Below are 24,154 nucleotides of genomic sequence, written 5' to 3'. Positions count from 1 at the left end.
ACAGTGATATGTCTGCAGACTTACACACTAAAAACCGGGTTTCGATACCCGTGGTGGGCAGAGCACAGATAGCCCATTGAGTAGCTTTGTGCTTAATTCTAAACAAACAAACAAAAATCTTCGGAGGCATTTACCTCGTGTATAATGGTGTTTCTATATATAAAAAAAAAGGTACAGCAGTGCCATCTGGAACTATTTAGCAAGAGTATTTTATAGCCACTGCATTGTAATAAAGGGATATTTATTTATCTATATAATGTCGGAGTTAAGCTACTGAGTGACACTTTTTAATGTATTAATTAACCCTAGGGACCCGGCGGGTTAAAGTGTGCGACTCGTAATCTAAGGGTCGCGGGTTCGCATCCTCGTCGCACCAAACATGCTCGCTCTTTCAGTCGTTGGGGCGTTATAATGTAACGGTCAATCCCACTATTCATTGGTAAAAAAGAAGTCCAAGAGTTGGCGGTGGGTGGTGATGACTAGCTGCCTTCCTTCTAGTCTTACACTGCTAAATTAGGGACGACTAGCGCAGATAGCACTCGAGTAGCTTTGTGCGAAATTCAAAAACAAACAAAACTATTTGATTTTTAGAATGCTCTAATTGGCCTTGGAAAAGATAACAGCTTACAACGACAATAACTACTTTAGAGTCCAAAGTGCCACACTTGGTTTTAGAAAAACAATAGCTCACAACAGATACTATGCTATTTGTACCAAGTACGCCAGAGTTAGCCCTAAATATGACGACAACTGATGACAGAGAGCATTCTGTTGAGACTCCAAAATAAAAAAACAAACTTGACTTTAAAAAGAATACTTCACTAAAGACGTAACACTGGTTGAACTACCAGTTTATAACTATTTATAAGCTCATAAAGAATCAGGGCGTGATTCTTAAATTTTCTGCTATGTGGTGTAAGAACTGTGGACGGTGAGTCCACATAACATGTTCTGTACATGGCTTTGATTTATAGCGGGAAAAGAACCAAACAGTTAATTATGCAGAGAGAGATAAACGAGACTGCGATTGGCTTAAGTTCGGATAGTTAAGTGAGATTTTGACTTGTAGGATTACTCTACGCCAATAAAAGCATAATATCATAATATTTGATATCAGTCGTTTATAAATATTAAAGGCAAAGGGGTAAAATGCGAAGTTGTATTCTATGTTACGTGTTGTATCAAAACTATGTTTGTGTCATAAGAGTATGTTAATGTTGTCTTTAATACTCAAATAAATGAAGAAAACCCACGAAAAAGAAACAAATGTAAATTAATATTTATATAAATATTTTCTTTTATCTTTTAAAAGTAGTTGGAGCTACAATTTATTTATTACAGTGTAATACGCAATGACTACAAGAAAATTCTCGCTCTTTCAGCCATGGGAACATCATGATGAGAGTGTTAAAGCCACTTTTTGTTGGCAAAGAGTAGCCTAAAAGTTGACGATGGGTGTTTCTGACTAGCTGCTTTCCATCTAGTCTACCACTTCAAAATTAAGGACAGCAAGCGTAAATAGACTTCGAGTAGTTTTGCACTGAATTCAAAAAACAAATAATGACTACAGTTAGATGGTAGCAGCAGTGGAATTGTGATAAAATAGGCTTATTTTCAGAAATGAAGTTTTTTCTGTGTCAAGTAAAGCTGCTTTTATAAATAATATCCTTCTTTCCTCATTAACTAGAATTATTTCACGTTTCTTTTTTTTTTGGAATATTTTACAAGTATTATATCACTCTTTCTGAAAAGACCGTGCCCCATTTCGTTTTCACACTTGATTAATTTTTTTTTAGTAATGATCCAGGTTTGGTAATTTTAAGTCCACGAAATATGAAACTGTTATTTTCTAGGGGCTGGTATTAACTTTTTACGAAACTATAAAATTTATTTTCTATAAATGTTTAAAATAAACTACAAATGTCTGTCTGCATTGGTCAAATTTTAAACAACAACAACAAAAAAATGGGCAAGTACAGACATATGCAATACTTCATTTTGATCTATCCAGGTTCATAGTGAGAAAGCTGTAAACATGTAAACAATCTATGCAGAAAGACGAGCATAGCCTAGAACTTATTGTGCAAGGCTGTAGGTCCGAAAGTCCAAAACTCAAAAGGTGATACTTTTGAAATAGTTACAAACTTCCATCTTGGGGGAATGTTATAAAAGTTACAGACACTCACACTATCTAGTTCAAAACGTCAGACGAAGCCCCTGTGAGCGGGTGTTACTAACTATTTATCCATTCTTTGGTCTGAAATTCAAAAATTCAAAAGCAAAAACAGCCATGATTAAAAACATAGAAGTCCTTAACCTGCCCATGAAGCTAAAGTATACATATTGTGTATTTAGATTGAAAAACTTTAATTCCTGTTGACCAAGTCATGTAAAGGCAAATAATTCACGTAATCGAAACTCTTGCATAATTTGGTCGTTAAGAAATGCCAGTCATATGGACAAAGGCTTAAAAAAGGAGCTGATATAATTAATAGTAATCAAGATGTAAAACATAGATCTTCTGATTCTAGGTTATAGTTAAGAAATATGTTTTAACCCTGTGTGACTGGAAACTTATGAACTTCAGTAAGGTGTCAAAGTTTCTTCACCGATTATTGATGTTGAACAATATGCTCAGGAACTCAATACAATAAAATGACTCAAGATTATTAGAATACATAATTCCTTGTTAAATGAAATGTTCTAAAGTAGTGAAAAATGTATTTTGGTCATTAACGGTAGCTAAACTTAATGTGGTACAATTGGAGATGAAAAAAAATGCGATGTAGCCTTTATGAAGATTGATAATTTAATAACCAACTGTACTTCTATTATATAAAAGGTAATCTTACTTAATTCAACATTGTAAAACCTCTAATCACTTCTTTGTATTAAATGTTACTTCAGCCTAATAGTTGACAGTCTTATTAAGCCCTAAAATAAGTAAATAAAAGGAAAACTGTGAACAGAAAATGTACTTGGATAATTATCTTGGAATGACTGTAGGTGCCTACAAAGTGAGAAGAATAGCCATGAATGAGATCAGGTAATGTTGGGTGCAAGAAACAAAGCTACGGGAGATACTATCGTATCACAGAGAATCAAAGTAATTTTGAACTATTGACAGTGGAGGTAAATAACAAAAGAGAACATTTCACCTTTGTAGATGCCAACACTGAATCCTACAAATGATTACACCTAGAAAGACAGTGGAAGTAAAGGCTCAAACAGTCAGCCTCGAGATCGCTGGTAAGGAAGACATTCTGGGCAATTTGTATAATTCCATTGACATAATGACAGACAAGAAGCAGTGAATTAGTCAGTTGAATTTTCTTATGAATACAGGCAAAATAATTATCAGTGAAGTTGACTTTAACATCTGGAGCTCTATCTAGCTAGACAAGGATCAAAATATAAATGGTAGAATTATTTGAGAAGGTTCTACCAAACATCAACTCTATTTTAGCCAATAACGATTTCCACGCAAACTTGCAAAGATATGGAGAGGGAGACACTGACCCAGCCACAGACCTTACTCATATTATATCTGCCACATTTCTTAAATTGAAAAGGAACCTATTGCTTTTAACGATATGATGACGCCTATCTATGCATGTAGCCAGAAAGGAACCGTTTCAAAAAAATAACTGAATTACAGGCTTTTAAAATAGAAAAGGACCTAAAATTACCGATGAAAGAACACACGAGTTAAAAATATAAACGTGTTCATCATCATTAATCCAAATGGAAGTCAGAAGAAATGGATGCAGACCTGAAAAGATAACATGAAGGTCAGCAAATTCCTATTTTACCAAACGTATGGTAAAATAGGAAGTGAAATCAATCAGAAGAAACCATAATTCAATAAAGCTTCTTCAAAATTCCAGCAATGTAAGTCTTCAGTGTTACGACTGAGACTAGCTGAAAAAAAAAATGGACTTATGCAAAACTTGGAGAAACTATGAGCATCTAGTATTTGGTCAGTAGTTAAAACTGAACACTCCAAATCATTTATTTCAGAATGCGAAGCACAGAAAGATATGCTTTTCTGATTAACCAGTAACATGAAAAAACATAACAGTTACCCAATATCTCATCACAAAACTGGGGTCAGTTTTTAACTAAAAAAATTGGTTAAAACCTTTGAGAAACCTAAAAATGAATTAATAGTAACTTATATTCAAACACAGCTAGCCATTACCACTCACCGCCAACTCTTAGGCTACTCTCTTACCAACGAATAGTGGGATTGAACGTCGCAACGATTAAGAGGGCTAACGTGTTTAGTGGGATGGGGATTCAAACCCACAATCCTCACATTACAAATCGAGCGCCATAACATCCTGGTCATGCTAGGCCCTGATAAAGTACTGTAACATGACTTTAGAGCTGGATGAAGGTGGCTCTATTCTATGGCCAATGCTTAACTCCTCTAACATATAAACAATAAACAGATAAATAAAATATGTAGAGTTACTGCAATAAATAATCGTATTGCCATAAAAGTAAGATAAGCTATTTAACTAACTTCTGAAAAAAGTTCATTTAGGCAGCTTGAGACAAGAATAGCTCACGTTATCAAACAATAAAACCTCTTACAGAACGGGATGTAAATAAACAAAAACGTCACGTATCTAAGATTGTAATTTACGATACGCAGAAAAAGATTAACGTAAACACCATTAAATTACGTCATGAGCGTCTATTACATAACTAAAGCTGGAAAACACTGATGTGTTTGTAAAGACGTTTCCACTAAAGAGTATTTTTCGCAACACAGTTTTGTCCCGTGTCAACAGTCATGGGATAATTGGTAATTACTTGGTACGTGTAAATCACATTAATTCTTTTTAACTGGGGAGGTGGGTAGCACGTGCTTCTGAGTAAAACTCTAAATCATATTTCTTCGACTTTTCAAATTCATTGTTTATTAGATAGTTTCCGGTAAATGGCAAAAACAACAACTATGACAGGTGTTCCACAAATCGGTCAATTACAAAATTGGTAGCTTTTGATTTGGAATACGGATTCTAGTAAATTTTGGCTTTATAAGTATTACTAAAGAGCGATAATACATAAACACAACTGAAATATGTGAAGTATGAGTGTCAACGAGTCAGAGTTTGTCGGTAGCTGCTGAAACTTCATGTTGTTCAATACTTAAGTTGGCCAGGTGGTTAAGGCACTTGACTCGTAATCTGAGGGTCGCAGGTTCGAATCCCGGTCGCACCAAACATGCTCGCCCTTTCAACCGTGGGGTCGTTATAATGTTACGTTCAATCACACTATTCGTTGGTAAAAGAGTAGCCCAAGAGTTGGCGGTGGGTGGTGATCACTAGCTGCCTTCCCTCTAGTCTTCACTGCAAAATTAGGGACGACTAGCGCAGATAGCCCTTGAGTAGCTTTGCGCGAAATTCAAAACCAAACAAACAAATCATATGGCCTTTAATCCTGAACAGCGACCACAATCAAATGATGTTGCTACCTACAACATTCCCGCTGTTTAAGGGTTAAATTGATTTCCTATTAAATATATTTAAAACATAATAAATTTATTTCTGAAGTAATTATGTAGCAATAAAGTTTCAAAACATGCTACTAATACAAGTAGATTCTTATTCTCAGTTTGTATCACATACTTGTTACTACTTATCCTTAAAGTGCCAGTGTCACATACAATTTGCAAATCATCGAATTATCCAAGAACTTTATATTTACGCATATTTCCTTCGTTGTGCCTTTTTTTTTTTTTAAATATGTAACATTAACTGTATCCCTGTACATATGTATTCAGTACTTGTACATAGTACATATGTACAGTTTGTTTCAAATTACGTTTGACACTCAATGCCAGATTCCTTGGGTCTCAAGCCAATCTGGAAAATGTCGAGTACGTTTAAATAAATGCGGCGAAATGTATCTCTCAATCCTTATCTAAGTATAGTCTTCACATTATTTTAGTTCCCTCTTTTGAATCTTAGTTCAGATTTCTACAAGGGTTGATCCAGATTCGAGGGGAGTCGAAAAAATACTTTCTTGGAAAACATTTTAAACCACACCAACTGGTTCATTTCAAAAATCTTCCACATAACAGGAGTGAAAGGGGTTGGTTGTTAGCGTAGTTTAGTCTCTCTCTTTATATTATGATTACCCCTTTTTTATTTTACCCACTAAGGAAGGGGAACAAAGGAGATTAGTTGCCTTGTATGCTCTCTCGAATATTAACGAAAATTCGTGCTTTTACCAATGTAAAATAAATGCAGGTTTCTTTGCTCCCATCTAACCGAAATAGATTGGAGAAATGAAAATACAATTTCAAACGTGTTTTATTTCGTTGGTTTGATTTTTTTCTTTTAATTGGTGTCCTGGAACGTTTTGCATAAAATATTTATTTTTTCAGGAAGTTGACAAAAAAAAAGAATGCTAGAAAATGCTTGTAACGTGTTTATGAACTATTTCATTAGTTTTCAACGAAAATATTTTGCAATCCGTACCGGAAATCTTAAGTCATGACATATACTTTTACTAATAAAAAACATGATGTAAAACACACACCCAGTATCCTGTTTCATTTTGCACCACGTATTTACTTCTTTAAATAATTCAAGATTTTTATAACAATTATTAGCATTATACTATAGTTCTTCCGCCAGTTATTTTTTATTTAACAAGTTTTTTTCGCTTTGTAAAGTAAAAGTTTAAAATATCTATGTCAAAAGCGATATATGAATTTTAGTCCAAACATATCACTGAATTTTTCATGTTCATGAAAACTATGACACATACACTGTACGTCAGTTCTTAAAATGATTTGAAGCCAAGATATTTTGCTATTCATTGCATACTTTTAATTCATTATACCGCTATAAATTTTTCTCTATTAAACACGAAAGACGTGACTTATTAGGAATTTCATTGTGTCGAATGTGAAATATTATAAAGGTTGATAATACTTAGTAAATTTGAATTACTTGGCTATGAAATGTTGGACTGAACGTTTGAATACCAGAAAAAAACACTTGTAAGAGTTTCTCACTCTGCCAGTATATTCTGTATCTGTTCATATTACAAGGTCTTCCAATACAGTATACTCTTTCATCCTTGAACTATTAAAAATATAAAAACTTACAAGACCCCTAGATATATAGCAGAGAAGTTAAAAGTCTTAGTGTTAAATGAGTTAAATTACTAAAGAAATGTGGTTAAAATTCAAAAGAAAGATATCCTTCATTTTGGCTTTATATTTCTCAATACAAAACCGAATTACAGAAACTTCGAATCTGGAGCACGAGCAAAATATATACGTGATATAATGCAAATTTAAACAGAGATCGACACTTAATTAGGATATTCTCATAACTGGAACTGAGCATGATATGTCTTGATCCATACACGCTAAACCAACATCTCTTAACCTTTCAATATCTTGTCTCACAAAGTAACTGCTTCCCTAAACTATTAACAATCACTAAAATTCAAATATGATGAAAAAGAATTACAATTTATATATGAATACTCTATCAGTTTTGTTTGTTTTTTGAAATTCCTCAGGTTAAAAGTTGAGAAACATGTCACTAGAATATAACAAACTTGAACAATGTATATTTCATGAAATGTAAATACAAGACAATTACATTAAATTAGTTCTTATAAGATTTATTGAATGGCTGGTCATGCTTCTGATATTATTTACATTAACTATATTAGACAAATCTTCTTGCAAAAGCTTAATATTTCACAATTTATAAAAAATTTAAAACGCTGAACATAAAATGAGATTGAGCTAATAAGATCTATTACATTAATTAGAAATAAAAATATTTTTTTCCATACATCTCTCTATAATCAAAATTCAAGCACAATTCCATCACAATGGTTTACCTTAACACAGATGAATCAATGATCATTTTCTTTGATTAAAAAAACCACACTATTTCGTTATGTGTACACTTCTGACATGCCATCTAAAATTATAAAAAAAAACATTATAAGCTTTTATATGAAGTGAAAACTTCAAAATAATACATATTGACATTGATCAAGATATAATTTTCTTTAAATTTTTTAAAAATTCTCAAAATTTAATTTGCAGAGCTGATTAGAATTAATTTTGCACAGATCTAAAAAAATCATGGAGTTCCCAAGTTTTTTGTAATTTCTGGTAAAACTATTTTTTGAGCTGCTTTTAAAAATTAAAGAGAAAGTGTGAGATTAATTAATTCTGTCTAATGTTTATAATGCTTAACAAAAAGAGAAACACAAAACTGGTATATTTCTGCAAATTAAATGTTAATTTATCATCTAAAAACTATATTGTTGAAAAATTGAGCTAAAAATCAAAACATGAGCAAGATAATACAACAGTAACATATACAAATAACATATATTTGTTTAATTAAATATTGTTTACATATGAACAATAATGTTACAAAAGTTTGTTAATTATTCCTTACCTCCACTGTGGTAAGAGAAAACATTAATATAATCTGTTTTTAATGCAAGATGATTATTTGAATTTGTATCTGGGTAAAGGTAAAGTGCTGTTTCAATAGAATCCTATTTTAATCTGACATACCCTGTTGCTTCCAAGTTAAAATTAGTTTTTTAGATCTAAAGAAAGGTCCTGTTTTTAAAAAAAAAACTACTTTGGGACTGAAAAATCTATCATTAAAAACTAAGCATAACATTGACAAGAGTTACATCCAAACAAACATGTTTGAATCTTGCTTTAACATGACATGATCTGAAGCTGAATAAAGTCAGAAGTAATCAATTTGAATGTGGTAAAGAGTGCTGGCAAAGTGTCAAGTGTAGTTTTAGCAAGGTTTGATTTTACAGTGACAAATTTTACCTTGATAACAAGAAACAATTGTAGAAAACTTATTTGAAGTATACAAGAAAACCATCAGTTTTAGTACTTTTTTTTTTTTTTAGCAAGGTTTGATTTACAATTTGAAAACTATCTCTAACAGTTGATGCCTCCTACAGAAAGCTTTAATATACTCTCAGTTATCAATTGGAAAGGTACAGCACCATTAATATGTATTTAACACATGTAGCTGCCTGTAGATTGTAGTTGAATGTAAATGTTGGTAGGTTAACTGTAACATCAGTATGTTTTTTTTAAAGTTCACTCTGAGTTCAGTATAACTCTTCATGAGAGTTTGTGTTAAATGTTGCTAAGGATTTAAATGTAATCCAGTGGCATATTAGAATTGGTAGGACCAGAATTTTCAGAAGGTGGAGCCATAATTTAGTTTGGACAGGATTCAAAGAACCCATTTTAAATGACAAGAGATTAAAAAAATTGGCTCCATATTGTAATATGGAAACTGATAAATGAAAAGTACACTTTGACACATGATGTAGTCCAAGTATCTTTGAACTGAACAATACAGATAGCTTTAAATAAAAACAAATGTAAGATGAAGAACATTCAAATCTACCCCCAACTCCCTATTAAAATGGGTCCAAAACTTAGCACATTACCTAGCCATAAACTAAGTTCCAAACATCAGTAATATCTTACATCACATTTATTTAATGTCATTATTAAAACCAAGTGTCAGTTTCTACTTTCATTAATTTTTAGCTGATTTTTATTAACAATGTCCATCACAAGTAAAATTACAACACAATGTGAAAAGCTTTAGACTCTAGAATTATTTAAAGTAATTTATTTTTCTTTTTGTTTTCAAAGTCTTATAGTTAGATGTAATACGTTTCACTAACTAAAGGCAACTGAACTCTCAACTCTACGTTTTCACTGCTGGCACTTTTTCATATAAAATTATTTAAGCTAAATTCAGTTAAGTAACGTGCATCGAAAATTCTAATTCAATTTCTTAACTTTGTTCAACAGCTTAAGTGAGGGTTAATAAATTCTATATTTTCAGGTTAACATTCACTAAATGAGCAGTATCTATAATAATGATTTCACATTTATCAAGTTAAGAGTTTAAAAAAACAAGTTAACAGTACAACATAATAGCAAAGGTGAAATGAATATTGTAATATCTTAACAAATTAAATTTAAGAGAGGTATGTCATAAGATAATTAACTAATATGGATTAAGAATTAATAAATGTTTAACATAATATTATTTGCATTTAGATTAATACAAGAATTCATTGTTTTTAGCAACCAAAATAAAACAGGAATTTTAAGAAACTGCAACACCATTTACATTAACAACTGTCTTTTTTGTTTCTCACATTCAATTAGAAGCATATTAACATTTGCCTAACTTATAATTGGTTTACAACATAAATTGATAAAGTTATTCACCAGTGGAATTAAACATTAAAAACAAATAATACACCTATGTTCTCATTTTTACTATATTAACTGTTTAACAACTGTATTAAAAAAAAACATGAAGGTGTTTCTTGTAATCCAAATTATAGTTTTAAGATATCTCTTGGCACATAAATTACTATTTTTCTTTCAAGAACTGACAACCAAAATGAAGTAACTACACTTTTTTGCAATACTGAAATATGGTGATAACAGGAGCAAGCATCCAGAGAAGGTGAATTATCCAGTGGGTACTTCCAAACAGCACTGTAAATAGCCTAAGGGGTAAGTTCAACTAAAAGAGCCTGTAATCTGGAGGATATCTCACAAAGAATGATCTCTCATAAAGTTGGGAACAATGGTTCCATCCAAGGTTTTGAAATAACTAGAGAAACAATAAATCATTGAAATAAATTATTTTACTAGAAAAATGTATTAAAAACTGTGTATATTTTTTGAAAGTCTGTTGTCAAACATTATACAAGTACAAGAAGAAATATTTATCATTAAATATAAAAGCTATGTAGGGCTGGGTTTACAAAAGAAACCAAACAAGGTAGGGATGGAATTTAACACATCATTTGATCAGTTAATGATCAGATAACAATCTAAGCTGTCTCCACTTTACATATGGAGAATAAAATCCTAACATTACTGACTTCCTCATTCTGTCTGTTAAGAGTCTCAAATTTTATCCTTATACTTTTCCTTCAGTAACTTTAGAACATTACTTTTACGAATATTTCACAATAGAGTAACATTTTACAGTTGAAAATTCTGGTTCTATTTGTTTTGCCAGTGAGGAAACCAGTAATGTAAAATTGAAACAGATTAGCCAATCAAGTTATATCTCCAGTTCCTGTCCTGTTTGGTTTCTTTTTCATACAGCAATACTGTTTTTCCCTTATACTTGGTTTACTTTTTTTTATAAACTGCATATGTCGGGTTACTAGGTTATAGAATGTATTCTAAACTTTATACATTTTATGTAGAATAATAATAAAATAGGTAGTAAAAGGTTGTGAAGACTGTTTTGTCTTATCAACTGATGATAAAAATATAGTTACTGTTAGAACTAGGTAAATACTAGGCCTGTTGAAGAAAGATGATGATAGTGAATGAAAATAAGAAATTTCAGTTTTGGCTGTTCTTCAGTTTTCAATGCTGGGATACTCTAGATAGCTGAAAAGTGGCAAATACACTGGAGAAAGAGCAACTATGCCAGGTAGTTCTTCATACCAAGCTTATTCTAACCTGCATGTGTATTATTTTTCCTTTCACTTCTTAATTTCATAAAGAATATGAGGGTTTGCTCCCTAAAGACACTGACTGTATAGTGTACAAAACACTGAGTATTATACATATTACAACCATTTAATGTTTATCCATTAATGGCTGGTAATTTATGTTTCACCCTATACTTAAGCTTTTTAAAGGAAAACCAGATGTTTGTAAAAAAAACAAAAGAAAACTAATGAACGGCAATAGCATTTTTATAGAAGAATTATGATTTTTTTCTCTTTTAATTTTCAGAAAATAAAGTAGATAGTTAAAAATCATAAAGAGAGTTTCGTTCTATCAAATGAAGATAAAGTTATAATTACTGCTACAAACAGGTTGGTGCTACACATGTTGAAAAAAGATAACAATAAATGAAAAGAAGAAATTTTAGTTTTGTCTAGTCACCAGTTTTAAACTTTAGGATTGGGATGCTCTGGATAGCTGAAAAGCGGCATATACACCAGAGATTGAGTGACTAAGTCAGGTAGCTCTTCATATCTAGCTTCTGATAATTTGTAGAGAAGGAAATCCAGATAGTTTCATATTGCTGTAATAATATGGATGTCTTTGCCATCCCTACCTAGAGGGTGATAGTGCACTTTCTGATATTTTGGCATGTTACTAGTTAAACTTAAGAGTAACTATTTAGGTAGTTGCTGTTAATTTTTTGATACTTCAGTGAATTACAGTAACAATATGCATATCCAGTCACAAAGTCCATTGGTCACATCCATAATCCCTCATAACACAGGTAGAAGCCCTGACCTTCTTACTGCAATTTAACTGAAGTGTGGTGATTTGCAAGTGCAGATAGTGTACAAATATGATCTTTTTGGAAAAAAATATTTTAAAGGATTTTCCAGAGGGAATTTTCCCTATTCCACAATTATAAAAGCATGCAAGGCTTGAAATTTGAAGAAAAGTATAGGTGAGAATATATTACACAATACCTCTATCAAACGTTTCTCTACTGTTTGGAGAGCCTTTTCTTCTTGTAGCTTTAACAGTAGTTTAATAGCTCTGCCATAGTGATTATGAAACAGTGCATGTTTCTCAGTGAAGGGTGCAGCCTGAAATAATAAAAGAAACTGTATATTACAGCTTGATCCCATAAATTTATAAATGTTTTTATGAATTTAAATAAATTGCACAGAACAACCAGTTAAAACCCTCTTATCTTTCATCATAAAATACATATTTTTTCTGAAAAGATGTCATTCTACAATATTTTAGGTAAAAATACTATCAGTATAGTATTCACATCATACACAGTTACTACTGCAGAATATTGCTTTCCCTTCTTCCACCATGCACTGTCACAAATTAACAGTTTTTCATTACGTGAACATTAACAAACTTTATAAAGAATATTATACTGAAATCTTAGTTTTTATATTATGTGCAATAAAGTGCAAGTTAATACATTTATCTTAGTATTGAAAAGCAAAATTTCAATAACTTCAATAAATTCTAAGTCCTAGAAATTAAGAAAAAAAGGGAAACCATTATAATGGCTTCTTTAATGAAACTCTGAAAAGGTTTTTAAACATATAATATCAACAAACGTTTTTTAAAAATTTTACTGAATTGTTTGACCTACTTTTGAATCACTGACATCCACAAATTTTTGAAGTTCACTGTAGATTTTGTTTATATCTTTCACCACGGAGGATGTAGAACAAACAACTAAGCTTTTCCCCACATTTTCAGATTCTCCACTTCCATCAGATTGCTGTGTGCTGTTTACAATTCCTTGTGTTGATAAACCTTCAAATAAAATTTCAATTTCCCTTTTTTTTTTTTGTTTACAACTGATATCAAAGGGTAAAAAATTAATCTAACAGTGTCTGTTTTTAAGTGTAAATCAGTGATGGATATGTAAATTAGAACTTTTATTTTTAGCTTTTTATTTTATTTTAATTTTTTAATTTTACACTGGATAAAATTACTGAAACAGAAACTACTTTACACAGAAATGCAATAACAAAGTACTTGAACAATTAAATTACTTTCATTGAATTGTAGTAACAATAACCTGATTTTTTGGCTTCAGATCCCTTTTGTTTCAACATTATCACTAATACATACTAAAAATATCAAGGAATTAATAACAGAGTGAATGAATGAACGAATATAATTTGTAATAAAATCTGTTTAATAATAAAGTATAGATTAGTGCAAGTTTGCTGGATTAATATACAAAACAAGCAATATTTCTATTTCATATCTTTATCTTTCTTACACAAACTAATGAGTTTAAATGAAAGGTTATCTCATTTGTAAAATCTTATTTTAATCCAATTGGATTTACCACCAGTTATCTTGTATTCAAGTAACAAAAGATTTACATTTAATCAAACCAATCAATAATACTGTTACATTTATGCATTTCATGAAGGAGAACTACAGTCATGTTAGTTACAGCAATATGAACTTCCAGTGAATGGCCATCTTCAAAGTTGCTTTAAAAATGCATAAAGAAGTGAAAAAATAACAGTTCATAAAACATGGAACACTTTACATGGTTATTACACAACTGCACTTTTTAATAGATGTATCTGTTTCATTACAAAGAGAATGAGTGCCTCGAACTTACAGCCTGTTCTTCCACCATACATGATTTTTTATGTGACAACTCTGGTTATAGAGCATTGTTCTGCAATGTAATTTAAACAGATGAAAATTTTTACACAAGATAGTGATGTCAGTGTTCTCTCCATCCTCTTAACATGCCTTCCAAAATCCATCAAACATGCATGAAGTTTGGCTTCCTAGTGTCCACTTGAACAACACAAAGAAGTCCATGAGAGATGGCTGAAAGTACTATTAAATAAATTCCTTTTGTACTTACATCTTGTGAAGAACATGGTATGTTCACTTATGCATGATGGGTGTTTGTTTCTGACAGAGTTGTGGTTCACTGGTATCCAGCTCGTATAAAGCTGTTACTTCCTCACAGTACAGTGTCGTTGACATGCAAGGTTTATAATAATATTTTCTCAACTCTCCAGATGCTTAACTCACTATTTTGGTTAAAATATACAAATACTACAAATTTCATGGAAAGATTTTCATTTTCATACCATTTTTCAAATGTTGAATATCAGTGACGGAACAATAAATTCCCCAAACTTTGTTGTAATCACTTAATTAAGCTTATACTACCATTTATTACATACCAGGTAACACGAGTCAAGTTGTTTTCCTTCTGGATATGTGCTTTGGGAGAAGCTTATGAACATAGCTTTTGTGTTCCTGTTGTAAACTAAACACGAGCTATCTTGTTTACAGTTCCAAAGAATTTTTCTACTTTAACAATAAGTCACTGTGTCACTGGAGTGCTTTCAGTGATAAGCTGTTACTTTCATCACTACTGCAGGCGTGCAACTGGCAGATGGTCATGGTGAAGCCTATTTTTGTCTGGCTAGAATTACACCTTTCCTTGTTTTACTGATAAAGATTAACACTAGATATATATTCTTCTTCAAGTCTAATGTTTTGTATTTTCATAATTTTGAAATAGGAGAACACTTCATTCTGAGAGTCCTGCATTAAAACCCTCACAGAAAAGGTAAATTTCACAAACTGTAAATAATTGCAAATACCACACTTCAATGACAATAGTTTTTATTATGATAAAGGCTACAGTCAAACTGATTGAATATGCAAGTTATTACCAAAGATCATGAACACACCTCTGTATTGCCAAATGCAAGAACAAAAAAGAGAGATAGACCTTAGAGTTACATGTCTGAGAACACAAGTCAAAAACTAATGAAAAACTGAAAGTCATTTTTGACAGAGTTGTGGTTCACTGGTATCCAGCTCGTATAAAGCTGTTACTTCCTCACAGTACAACTGAAAGTTGTTTTTTTACTAAATAATGGTGTGTAACTTTGAGAAATTAGAGTTATGAGAAAAAAAATTAAATTAGTGCTTTAAAAACTGGTCTGCCAGCAAGAAAATTTGCAAAACACTTTAGAGATAACAACTGATGAGTAAAAGCTAAAACTAACTAGAATTTATAATTTCCAGTACAAATATTATGCTTTAATTTCATACTAATTTCTCCTATCAAAAAACAGGAGTTTCAAGGTGAGTAAAAACCACATTAATTGTACCTCTAACTGTCAAAGATATTTTGCTAAACAGTAAAGTTTTAATCATATATTGATTAAACAGAGTTTTGGACTCAATAGCAACTAACAATGTTTTGAATTGCAAATTCTCTCTTTGTTAACCTGAAAAATGACCAAAGAAGGTTAAAACACTGCTCTCCGCTTTACCAGTAAAAGTGTTATTAACCATACCAGCCATGGTGAGATACATTATTACAATAAAATGTTTTGTGTGTATGACTTGACAAGCACAGATAAACATTTTAATGTTTTTCACATCATTTTACTGCAACTTCAGAAACAGCCTAATATTCTAAACTGCTAACTAAATTGAGAGGAACACATCTAACATCTACTTACTTTTAGAAGAAGTCTTTTCTGTGTCAAGACCAGCACCTTTACTCTCACACTGACCATTTGTGTCATACTTAAGGTCACACAAGGCCATTCCCTTCTTGACTAAAGTATCAATAATCACTAGTTTCTGCTTCTCTGGACTCCTTCAAAGAAATCTTACATTTAATCTTAACCCAACATTACAAACACACTATTTATTCTAGGTTGAAACTACGGGTGTGTTGAAGAAACTGGCAAAATGATGTGTTCATTAGAACAGTAAAGGTTACTTACTTAACACGATAGAATGTTGTCCTACCAGAATTGTTTACAGAACATATAACAATATGTCAACACAGCATAGTGTTCAAATGAACACACTATTAGTTACACATTTCACTGAAATAAAACCAAACTCTATTCAGAATATGATATGCTAATTATCACACGGATTATTCGAAACACAAGTTAATAACAGTGTGTGTTTTTCTTACAGCAAAGCCACATCAGGCTATCTGCTGTGTCCACCAAGGGGAATTGAACCCTTGATTTTAGCAATGTAAATCTGAAGGCAGCTAATAACAGACTACAAATATTTCTCCCTAGCATGTAAAAAAACGTAATTTTATATTCTAAAATATTTACTACTGTGACTACTACTACTGTTAGTTTAAACTCAGATGTGCTTCCCTACAGCTTTTAAATAAGTCCACAAGACCCAACAGTGGGAGAAGTTGGAAAAAATTTAAGTAGAAAAAGTGTCTGGGAAATCGATGAGAACAGGGCTTAAAAATGATGAATTTTCTAATATTTTTGCTTAATTATTTATATGTAGTAACTGAAAAAAATACTACGAGATGCTCTATTACAGGAGTTATTTACCTACTGCCTATCAGTTAGAAGACAATGTTTAAACCCCCTTTTCCTCAAAGACACACAAAAGAAATGTTCTCGCAAGTCTGTCATTAACGACTAACATATTTGTTACCTTTTATATATAGTCAGTCTTACTAATGAACATAGCATGTTCATTTATAAATATCACTCACAGATTTGCTCTTTATCTAAAATATTACAGTGAATATAAATAATCAGCTAAACTTGTTTAAAACCTTGTGACACATAGGAACTGAAAAGCAAGAGAAAATATTTGTGAATAATAGAAACAACATTAACTGTTTCATGCACTGATGATCAAACTAAACTCACACTGTATCCCTGGTTTTACAATGAGAACTATAGCAATGAAACTTTGTGGTATCTCTCACAAATATTATAGTTATAATGATAATATTTTTCTTGATAAAAGTTATATACAAACAAATTATGCAGTAATTATGTGAAGCCTTCCCAGTAATTTTAGCTCCTGGTCAACTTTTTACCAACATCACAATACCTCTCCCCCTGAACATAAGAACTCAAGAGATAAAAAAAGAAAGTCTGCCACTCTGCACAGTAATAAGATTCTCTTAATGGTCTTCAATGAGATATATCTTTGTTTGTTCTAACTCTGCACTGACCTTAGTTGGAAATGTGACAATGACATAAAGCAAGTAAAGTAATAACTTATATTGATATACATTTTCTTTGGTTGATAACCTGGTAATAGACGAGACCTTCAGAAAAATACTAAAATCAGTTTCATTTTTGATCTCAAGCAATTTTAATTCCTAATTACATAATCAGTTAATTGGAAAAAATTCCCATTTAAAAAAACATAATTATTATTAAATGACCAAGCACCAGGTCTTTGACCAGTAAATGACATGAAAAACAGGAAGGAATGTGTAGAAATTATCATAGCAATAAACTTCTTATCTCAAAAAAAGAAATTCTGTTTAAAAACAAGCTAACTATAAAGAACATAAAAATTAAACAGCACTGAAATTAAGGAAGACTATACTTCACAACTTTACTTGAAATGCTAAGTTCTAATAAAATAAAATAGAAATTTAAAACCAATAAAGAATAGATTTGCATTGAGCTATTAGTTTTGTATCATTATTCTTAATGGTATTTCAAACAATAATCCCAATGACTTCCCATGAAATTTAGCTAGCTGAGAATATTAAAATTATTTCTGAATCCACACACACTGTCAACAATGCAAAACAATCATCATAAGTGCAGGCTGTTATTCACCTTAAATTATAATTTAATAATTTTAATATATATTTTAGTTTTATATATAACATGACACAAACCTCAAATGTGTGCTTAAACTCTAACATTACATGTGAACTTTATACTTTAGGCTTTTAGTTTGAACTGAAAATGATATTATAATATATATTAACATTCTTTGAACATTAACTATACTGTTAATCACGGTCATAATCATGACGTGACATTAAAACTTAGCAACTAACTTAGTATAAGATATAACTATAAGCACTGATTACATCAATGAATGTCAAATAAGATAACTGGTTAATCAAAGTTATCATTAAACTGATTATTATTATTTTTAACTATTCTATTTATCTAAGTAATTGAAATATTGCCATTATTATTTCCCATTATTTGTTTTTCATATAAATCTGTTCAGATAATTCAATTAGGGTTTTAATTTATGAAAATAATCAGCTAACTGAACTTAGGTTTTCTGATTATTAGTATTTTCAATTATTTCATGTATCAAAGTAACTAAAATATTGAGATTATAGTTTCTCAAACCTTTTTTTCCAATTAACTGAACTTTGTTCAGGTTTATACTGACAGGGCCCAGTTATGAGAGGGGGTGGTGTCTCAGATTCAAGGGTCTCAAGTTCAATTCCAATTGTTATAAAATATGCTCACCATTTCAGCCACAGCAGTATTATGATTGTTTCCTCTTTATGGAAGCTGATGAGGCTAACTGCCACTACTCCTAATTTCAAACTGCTGACTACAGGAAAGGTAACTGGCTGGTAACACCCACCACCAACTTTCGGGCTACTTTATTGTTATATAAAGTGTAAACTTATGTTGTTATTTTTTACACTGTATTATTTTTTTACTCTAAAATTCCATGTGTTAAATTGTAACTTATAATTTGCATAAATGTTTTCTTTAGTGTTAAATAAACTATAAATAAATTTTTTTCTATAACACTGTGTATGCATTATGTTTTTAATGTTCTACTCCTCACTTTCCTGAATTCATGTTTTAGTTGAAGCTGAGACAGGCACTGGCATGTTTTGAACTGACAACTGTAATCATGAAGAAACACTTACAAAGCAGTATTCTTCATCCACTTAGTCATTCCAGCCTTTTAATCACGTCATTCACCATACCTATAAATCTACTAATCAATTTTCAATAAACCTATCGTGACAGTACAAAGGTCAAGAGCCATGTCATCACAATTGCTGATTTGCTTTAAAACTCTATTGAAATACTATTTCATGAATTTGTGTCAATAAGTTTGGTATCAAATTGTAGATTATAATTCAATCTTCAATATTTTATGAGTTACATGGTATGTTGAATGAAACAATGATTAAAAATAGACACTTGCAATGTCAAAATACTTAAGTCTATAGTTTTGTATGAATTATGAACTCAAGTTACCAATATTGATAAGGTAGAATATAAAATAAAAATCTCACATCTTTTTATTTTGCTGAGGTATGGCTTATATACTGAATCAAACACAGTGGCCCTGTTCACTGCTTTCCATTTTGGAAACAATCCTTTATATGCTTGTACTACAATATGCAACATGTGAATAACCAACTGACAGCTTGGTGGTTTTCACAGCCATTTTAATATGTGAAAAGACTACTGCATTCTTTCAAGCTAAGATCTCAAGGATATAGCTTGTGTCTTTAGTTTGCTCCAAGTTCCATATTGCTTTTAGACTTAGGTACAACTTAGTTACAAATTTTGATAAATTATAGTGGAATTCTATGTTGTCAATATAGTAATTTATGTTTCTTTTTTTTTATTCAACTGCATACATGAAGCTTAAAAATTTTTTGTTTGATATCCTGCACATGCAAAATTTTAAAACACTTAGCAACCTATGTCCAGCAGTGAGCGAGTTCACAGGTCATAGTGAGAAGAGATAATTGTTTGCTTTACTTATTTATTTATTGTTCTATATTCTAAGAAAAATAAGTTAAATAACTCTATTTCTAAATAGTAATAATCTATATGCATATATATATATAATGTATACTTGAAATATGAAATAAATATATTTATTACAAAAATACTAGTCCACTAAAACATGGCCAATACAGGGTCAGTTTTATGTTATTGGATATGGTATCATTTAGACTCTACACATTTGTATTTTTTTGTGTTGTAATTTGTAGTCATTCTAGCATAATTTTTATTCATTTTCTAATTTTTTATGTGGTCATGAGGTCAATCAAACTGATAGATCACACATAATTAGGGAAGAGAAAATAAAAGACAAAATATAAAGTTTTACTGGAAACAAATGTTTGAAATGTATTTAGGAAATTTTAGAGATTACATAAATAATATCTGAGATTTTTGAGATGAATAATATTTTTAAATCATGAGATGAAATCATTTCCTGCTGTACAAAAATACTTTATTAAAAGTCTGCCAAATAAATAATGTATGCATATGTGTATACAAACTCTTGTATATTGAAGCAAGCCTGTTGCAAAAGGGATAAAGAATAGCAAAATCAATAGATCAGTAGAGGACTAAAATTTCCAAGTATCGCTTACTTTATTATGGAAACAAACCAAAACAAAATACACAAAGTTTCTTCTACATTGTACTTTATATCATTTAAAATAATGATATAAAAACATAATAATCAATTATGTATAAATAGGCAGTGCTTGTGATAGAGCCTTCTTAAGGTATTTTGAAAAAAAAACATTTATATGCAGTAATTAGATAAGTGCTGCAGAAATCTGATTTTTTATATAAACAGACTTGTAATATTAACTAAATTCTTACCAAAGTCTGTGAAAGTACCTGTAGTAAATCCAGAATTACAGTGAGCATTACTATGTATATCTTCACACACATGGGTCTGCTCAACTGACCAATGCTGTTGACATATTGTTATAACAAATAGACTGGAGAAATTAGCACACAAACTCAAAACTACATGTATTCCAAAACATTAACATGATGACTCTAGACATTAAGTGTTCACATATTTTAATCTACAGACTGTAAAAGTTAAACATTTTTATAAAGTTAACACATTTTAACACACATAATGTAGGAACTAAAAGTTTTCCTTAAATAAAATCAAAATAATTACTTTCTATACCTGTAACATATATAATAACACTTAACATGTGACTACATTTACACAGGAACTGTACAAATTGAAATGTTTACAGTGAGACATTCATATTAAATAATTAATATTGATTTTAATAACAGTTTCAAAGTTAATTTCACTTTTGTTTTAGTAACAAATGAGAAAAACGACTTTGTAAAGTGCTCTGTTCCATAATTTGTAAGATTAACTTTTATCAACAAGATTTGTGTGCCCAACTAAAAAATAAAACAACCTAATCAACAGATGTCAGACTGATTAATGTTTTCTTATCCTGATACTTTAAAATGATATAGAATATATTTATATACAAAGAAACTGACTTTCTGTCCTAGAAATTTTTATTAAGAGATAAAAAACAAACTGAAACATTATCACTGGTATTTCTCTATGGATGTTCTCAGGATATAAAACAAATGAACCAACAATATGGATTTTCTTACAAAATCTACAGACTTATTTTCTTCAGGTATAAAAAATACACACTATTAAAACTCGCATTCATTTTTGTAAGTTACAAAATGTCAATATTTTAACATAAACGAGAAAAGAAAATTAAAAATTAAAACACAAAGTGTATTACTACAATACTCACATTTTGTAATTATTGTTGTTGTTACCAAGAGGATCTTTTTTAGCTCCTAGTGCTGCCAGTAATTCTGTTATATCAATGTGACTAAGAATAGTGTCTCCTACTTTTATTATTTCTTGTAAGTTATTTTGTCTTTCAGCCTGCAAAATGAGAAAACTCAAATATATAGTTTGATGCAGGCTTTATTTAAAAATTTACTTGAACATTATTCTTTATTATAAACCTAGCCAGACATTGTTTATGGGCAAAGCTGCATAATGGGCTATTAGATATACATGACTGTTTCAGTTTAATAATAATGTGAGTGTTATTATTCAGATAGTTTATGCACTTTACCTTTAGCTATTTCTAGAAGTGATATTTTATGCTAAGTTTGTTTACATAACTGTTTGCAAATCATGTTGTGTAGTTCAGTTGTAACAAATTAGTGATTAGTTTATGATAGTGATATTACTGAGTCATGTTACTGGAACTTCCAAGTTTCTCATTGGTTTAAATGAGTGTTACAGCATCAGATTATCTAGTGTTCTGTGGAATGTTTTAGACGTCTGCTGATGTATAAATATGGATTGCAAAATCATTATTTACCTCTAGTTCTAGACTGCATGATTGTAAGTTTAGTGATAAAGAGTATATAGTATATATTGTAATAACAGGGCAGAGAAGAACAATTTTTCTTGGCAATTGTGTTCTAAAGTAAATAAACAAACCTATGCAGACTTTGACCAAAAAAAAAGAGAGAAAGAGACAATTATTTAAAGCTTTGAATATAACTGTGATAACTGGTTATGTAACAAACATTGAAGTTTTTAATATATTATTTTAAAACAAGCAGACGGTGTTGTTGTTTATTTATTGCCAAGAAGCCACAGTCAACTACTGTAAAGAACCTGACCTTATTAAACCTGACATGGGCTATCTGCCCTCTACCTGCTGCAGAGAGTAAATATAAATTTTAGAATAAGAAACTCTTAGGCTTATTGCTGAGTCATACAGAAGTGGCAAGAAATTATACAATTCCAAACTGATGTATGGGATTTGTTACACAACAGTAATTAATATGTTACACATTGAAATATATATTTAAAAGTTTTTAAAGCTTTCATTAATGACTGAAGACAACAAACAGCTTCAAATGGAATAAATAAATATTTACCTAAAGTTGTTTGTCACCTTCACTGAAAATATCTATCTGACAATTCAAAACCTTATATTTTTAAAAATAATTCCTTACCTTTACAAAATGTGGTGAAAATATAAATGTATAATTTCATAAATCACATTCAACTTGCAAATGTTCCACACTTATTAATATGTGTACATTACACAAAACTAACTATCCAACAGCCCATCACAAAGTAATAAAAAATCACTTAAGTAATAACAATAAAAAAAATCAGAAAACTGTATCTGAATTGTTACCTTTCAACTGACTACAAACTGTTTGTGACGTAACAGTTCATACCAGTCTAATATTGTAAAGAAAGAGTAGCAAGAATGTGCAAAAACACATTAAAGTAGAATAAATAAGAAGGAATGAGTTACTATATGCAGAAACTTACTGGAATCAATCAGTGAATCCTGGAGGCTACCAACTGCTTTTAGAAATTTCTAGAGTAATGACAGCTATAGAGATACATGATTAACTTTTTTCAATGTACATCACTGTGGTTAATATTAGAGTGTATTGGACATACATGTTTTGATATAGGTAAAACATTTCTATTCAACTTTCTCAGATTAGTTCAATATTTTAATTATTATATTCTTCAGTAGTGTCTTTCTACATCCAGGATTTGGCAATTCAATCATACAATTTTATATCATGCAGTCTGGAACTAGAGCTAAATAATGAATTTTCAATCATTACTAACTTCTGATAGGCAAATAAAAATGTTGAATTTATAGATAAAAAAAATTAAAGAAGCAATGATCAGTAAATAAAGAAAAGAAAATTACTTCCATTTAAACATCAAGACCATGAACCTACTCCAATAACATCAAAGCAACTGAGACTATAATGAGATAAACTAACCTTATTACCATCTAAATACTGTAGCCTAGCTTGAAGTAATGGAACATGTCCAGGATCTTTACTGATCATTTCCTCATACAAATCATCTGAATATTTGCCCTTCAGCCTGAAAAGAGTGAATGGCAAAAAATAATTTAGTACAATAAAACATTTTTATCCTTAATGCAGAAGATTCAAGAAACACATCTTACTGATCATTTATGTTTTTCAAATTGCTAACACACAGTAAAACATA

The 24,154-nt window shown here is 30.6% G+C and overlaps 1 protein-coding gene across 7 annotated transcripts in view; it reads right to left on the bottom strand.

The window, feature by feature from the left end:
- Positions 1-7,640: 7,640 nt before the first annotated feature.
- TppII (Tripeptidyl-peptidase II) overlaps positions 7,641-24,154 on the bottom strand; it is a 136,845-nt gene continuing 120,331 nt past the window's right edge. For 3 of the 7 annotated variants that reach the window (XM_076500244.1, XM_076500235.1, XM_076500254.1), the window contains 7 exons: positions 23,920-24,025; positions 21,888-22,024; positions 18,832-18,969; positions 16,057-16,196; positions 13,179-13,345; positions 12,529-12,648; positions 7,641-10,682 (listed from right to left, as the gene is read on the bottom strand). In XM_076500244.1, the coding sequence (XP_076356359.1) occupies positions 10,593-10,682; positions 12,529-12,648; positions 13,179-13,345; positions 16,057-16,196; positions 18,832-18,969; positions 21,888-22,024; positions 23,920-24,025 (898 nt within the window). In that variant the 3' untranslated portion in view covers positions 7,641-10,592. Of the gene's footprint in view, positions 10,683-12,528; positions 12,649-13,178; positions 13,346-16,056; positions 16,197-18,831; positions 18,970-21,887; positions 22,025-23,919; positions 24,026-24,154 lie in introns of those variants that run through there. The other 4 variants (XR_013027949.1, XM_076500265.1, XR_013027950.1 and 1 more) reach the window with 4 other exon arrangements.

This window comes from Tachypleus tridentatus, chromosome 1 (assembly GCF_004210375.1).
Source record: "Tachypleus tridentatus isolate NWPU-2018 chromosome 1, ASM421037v1, whole genome shotgun sequence".
Lineage (NCBI taxonomy): Eukaryota > Metazoa > Arthropoda > Merostomata > Xiphosura > Limulidae > Tachypleus > Tachypleus tridentatus.
Note: the sequence above shows the minus strand (reverse complement) of the source record. Positions and strands in the feature narration are given on the sequence as shown.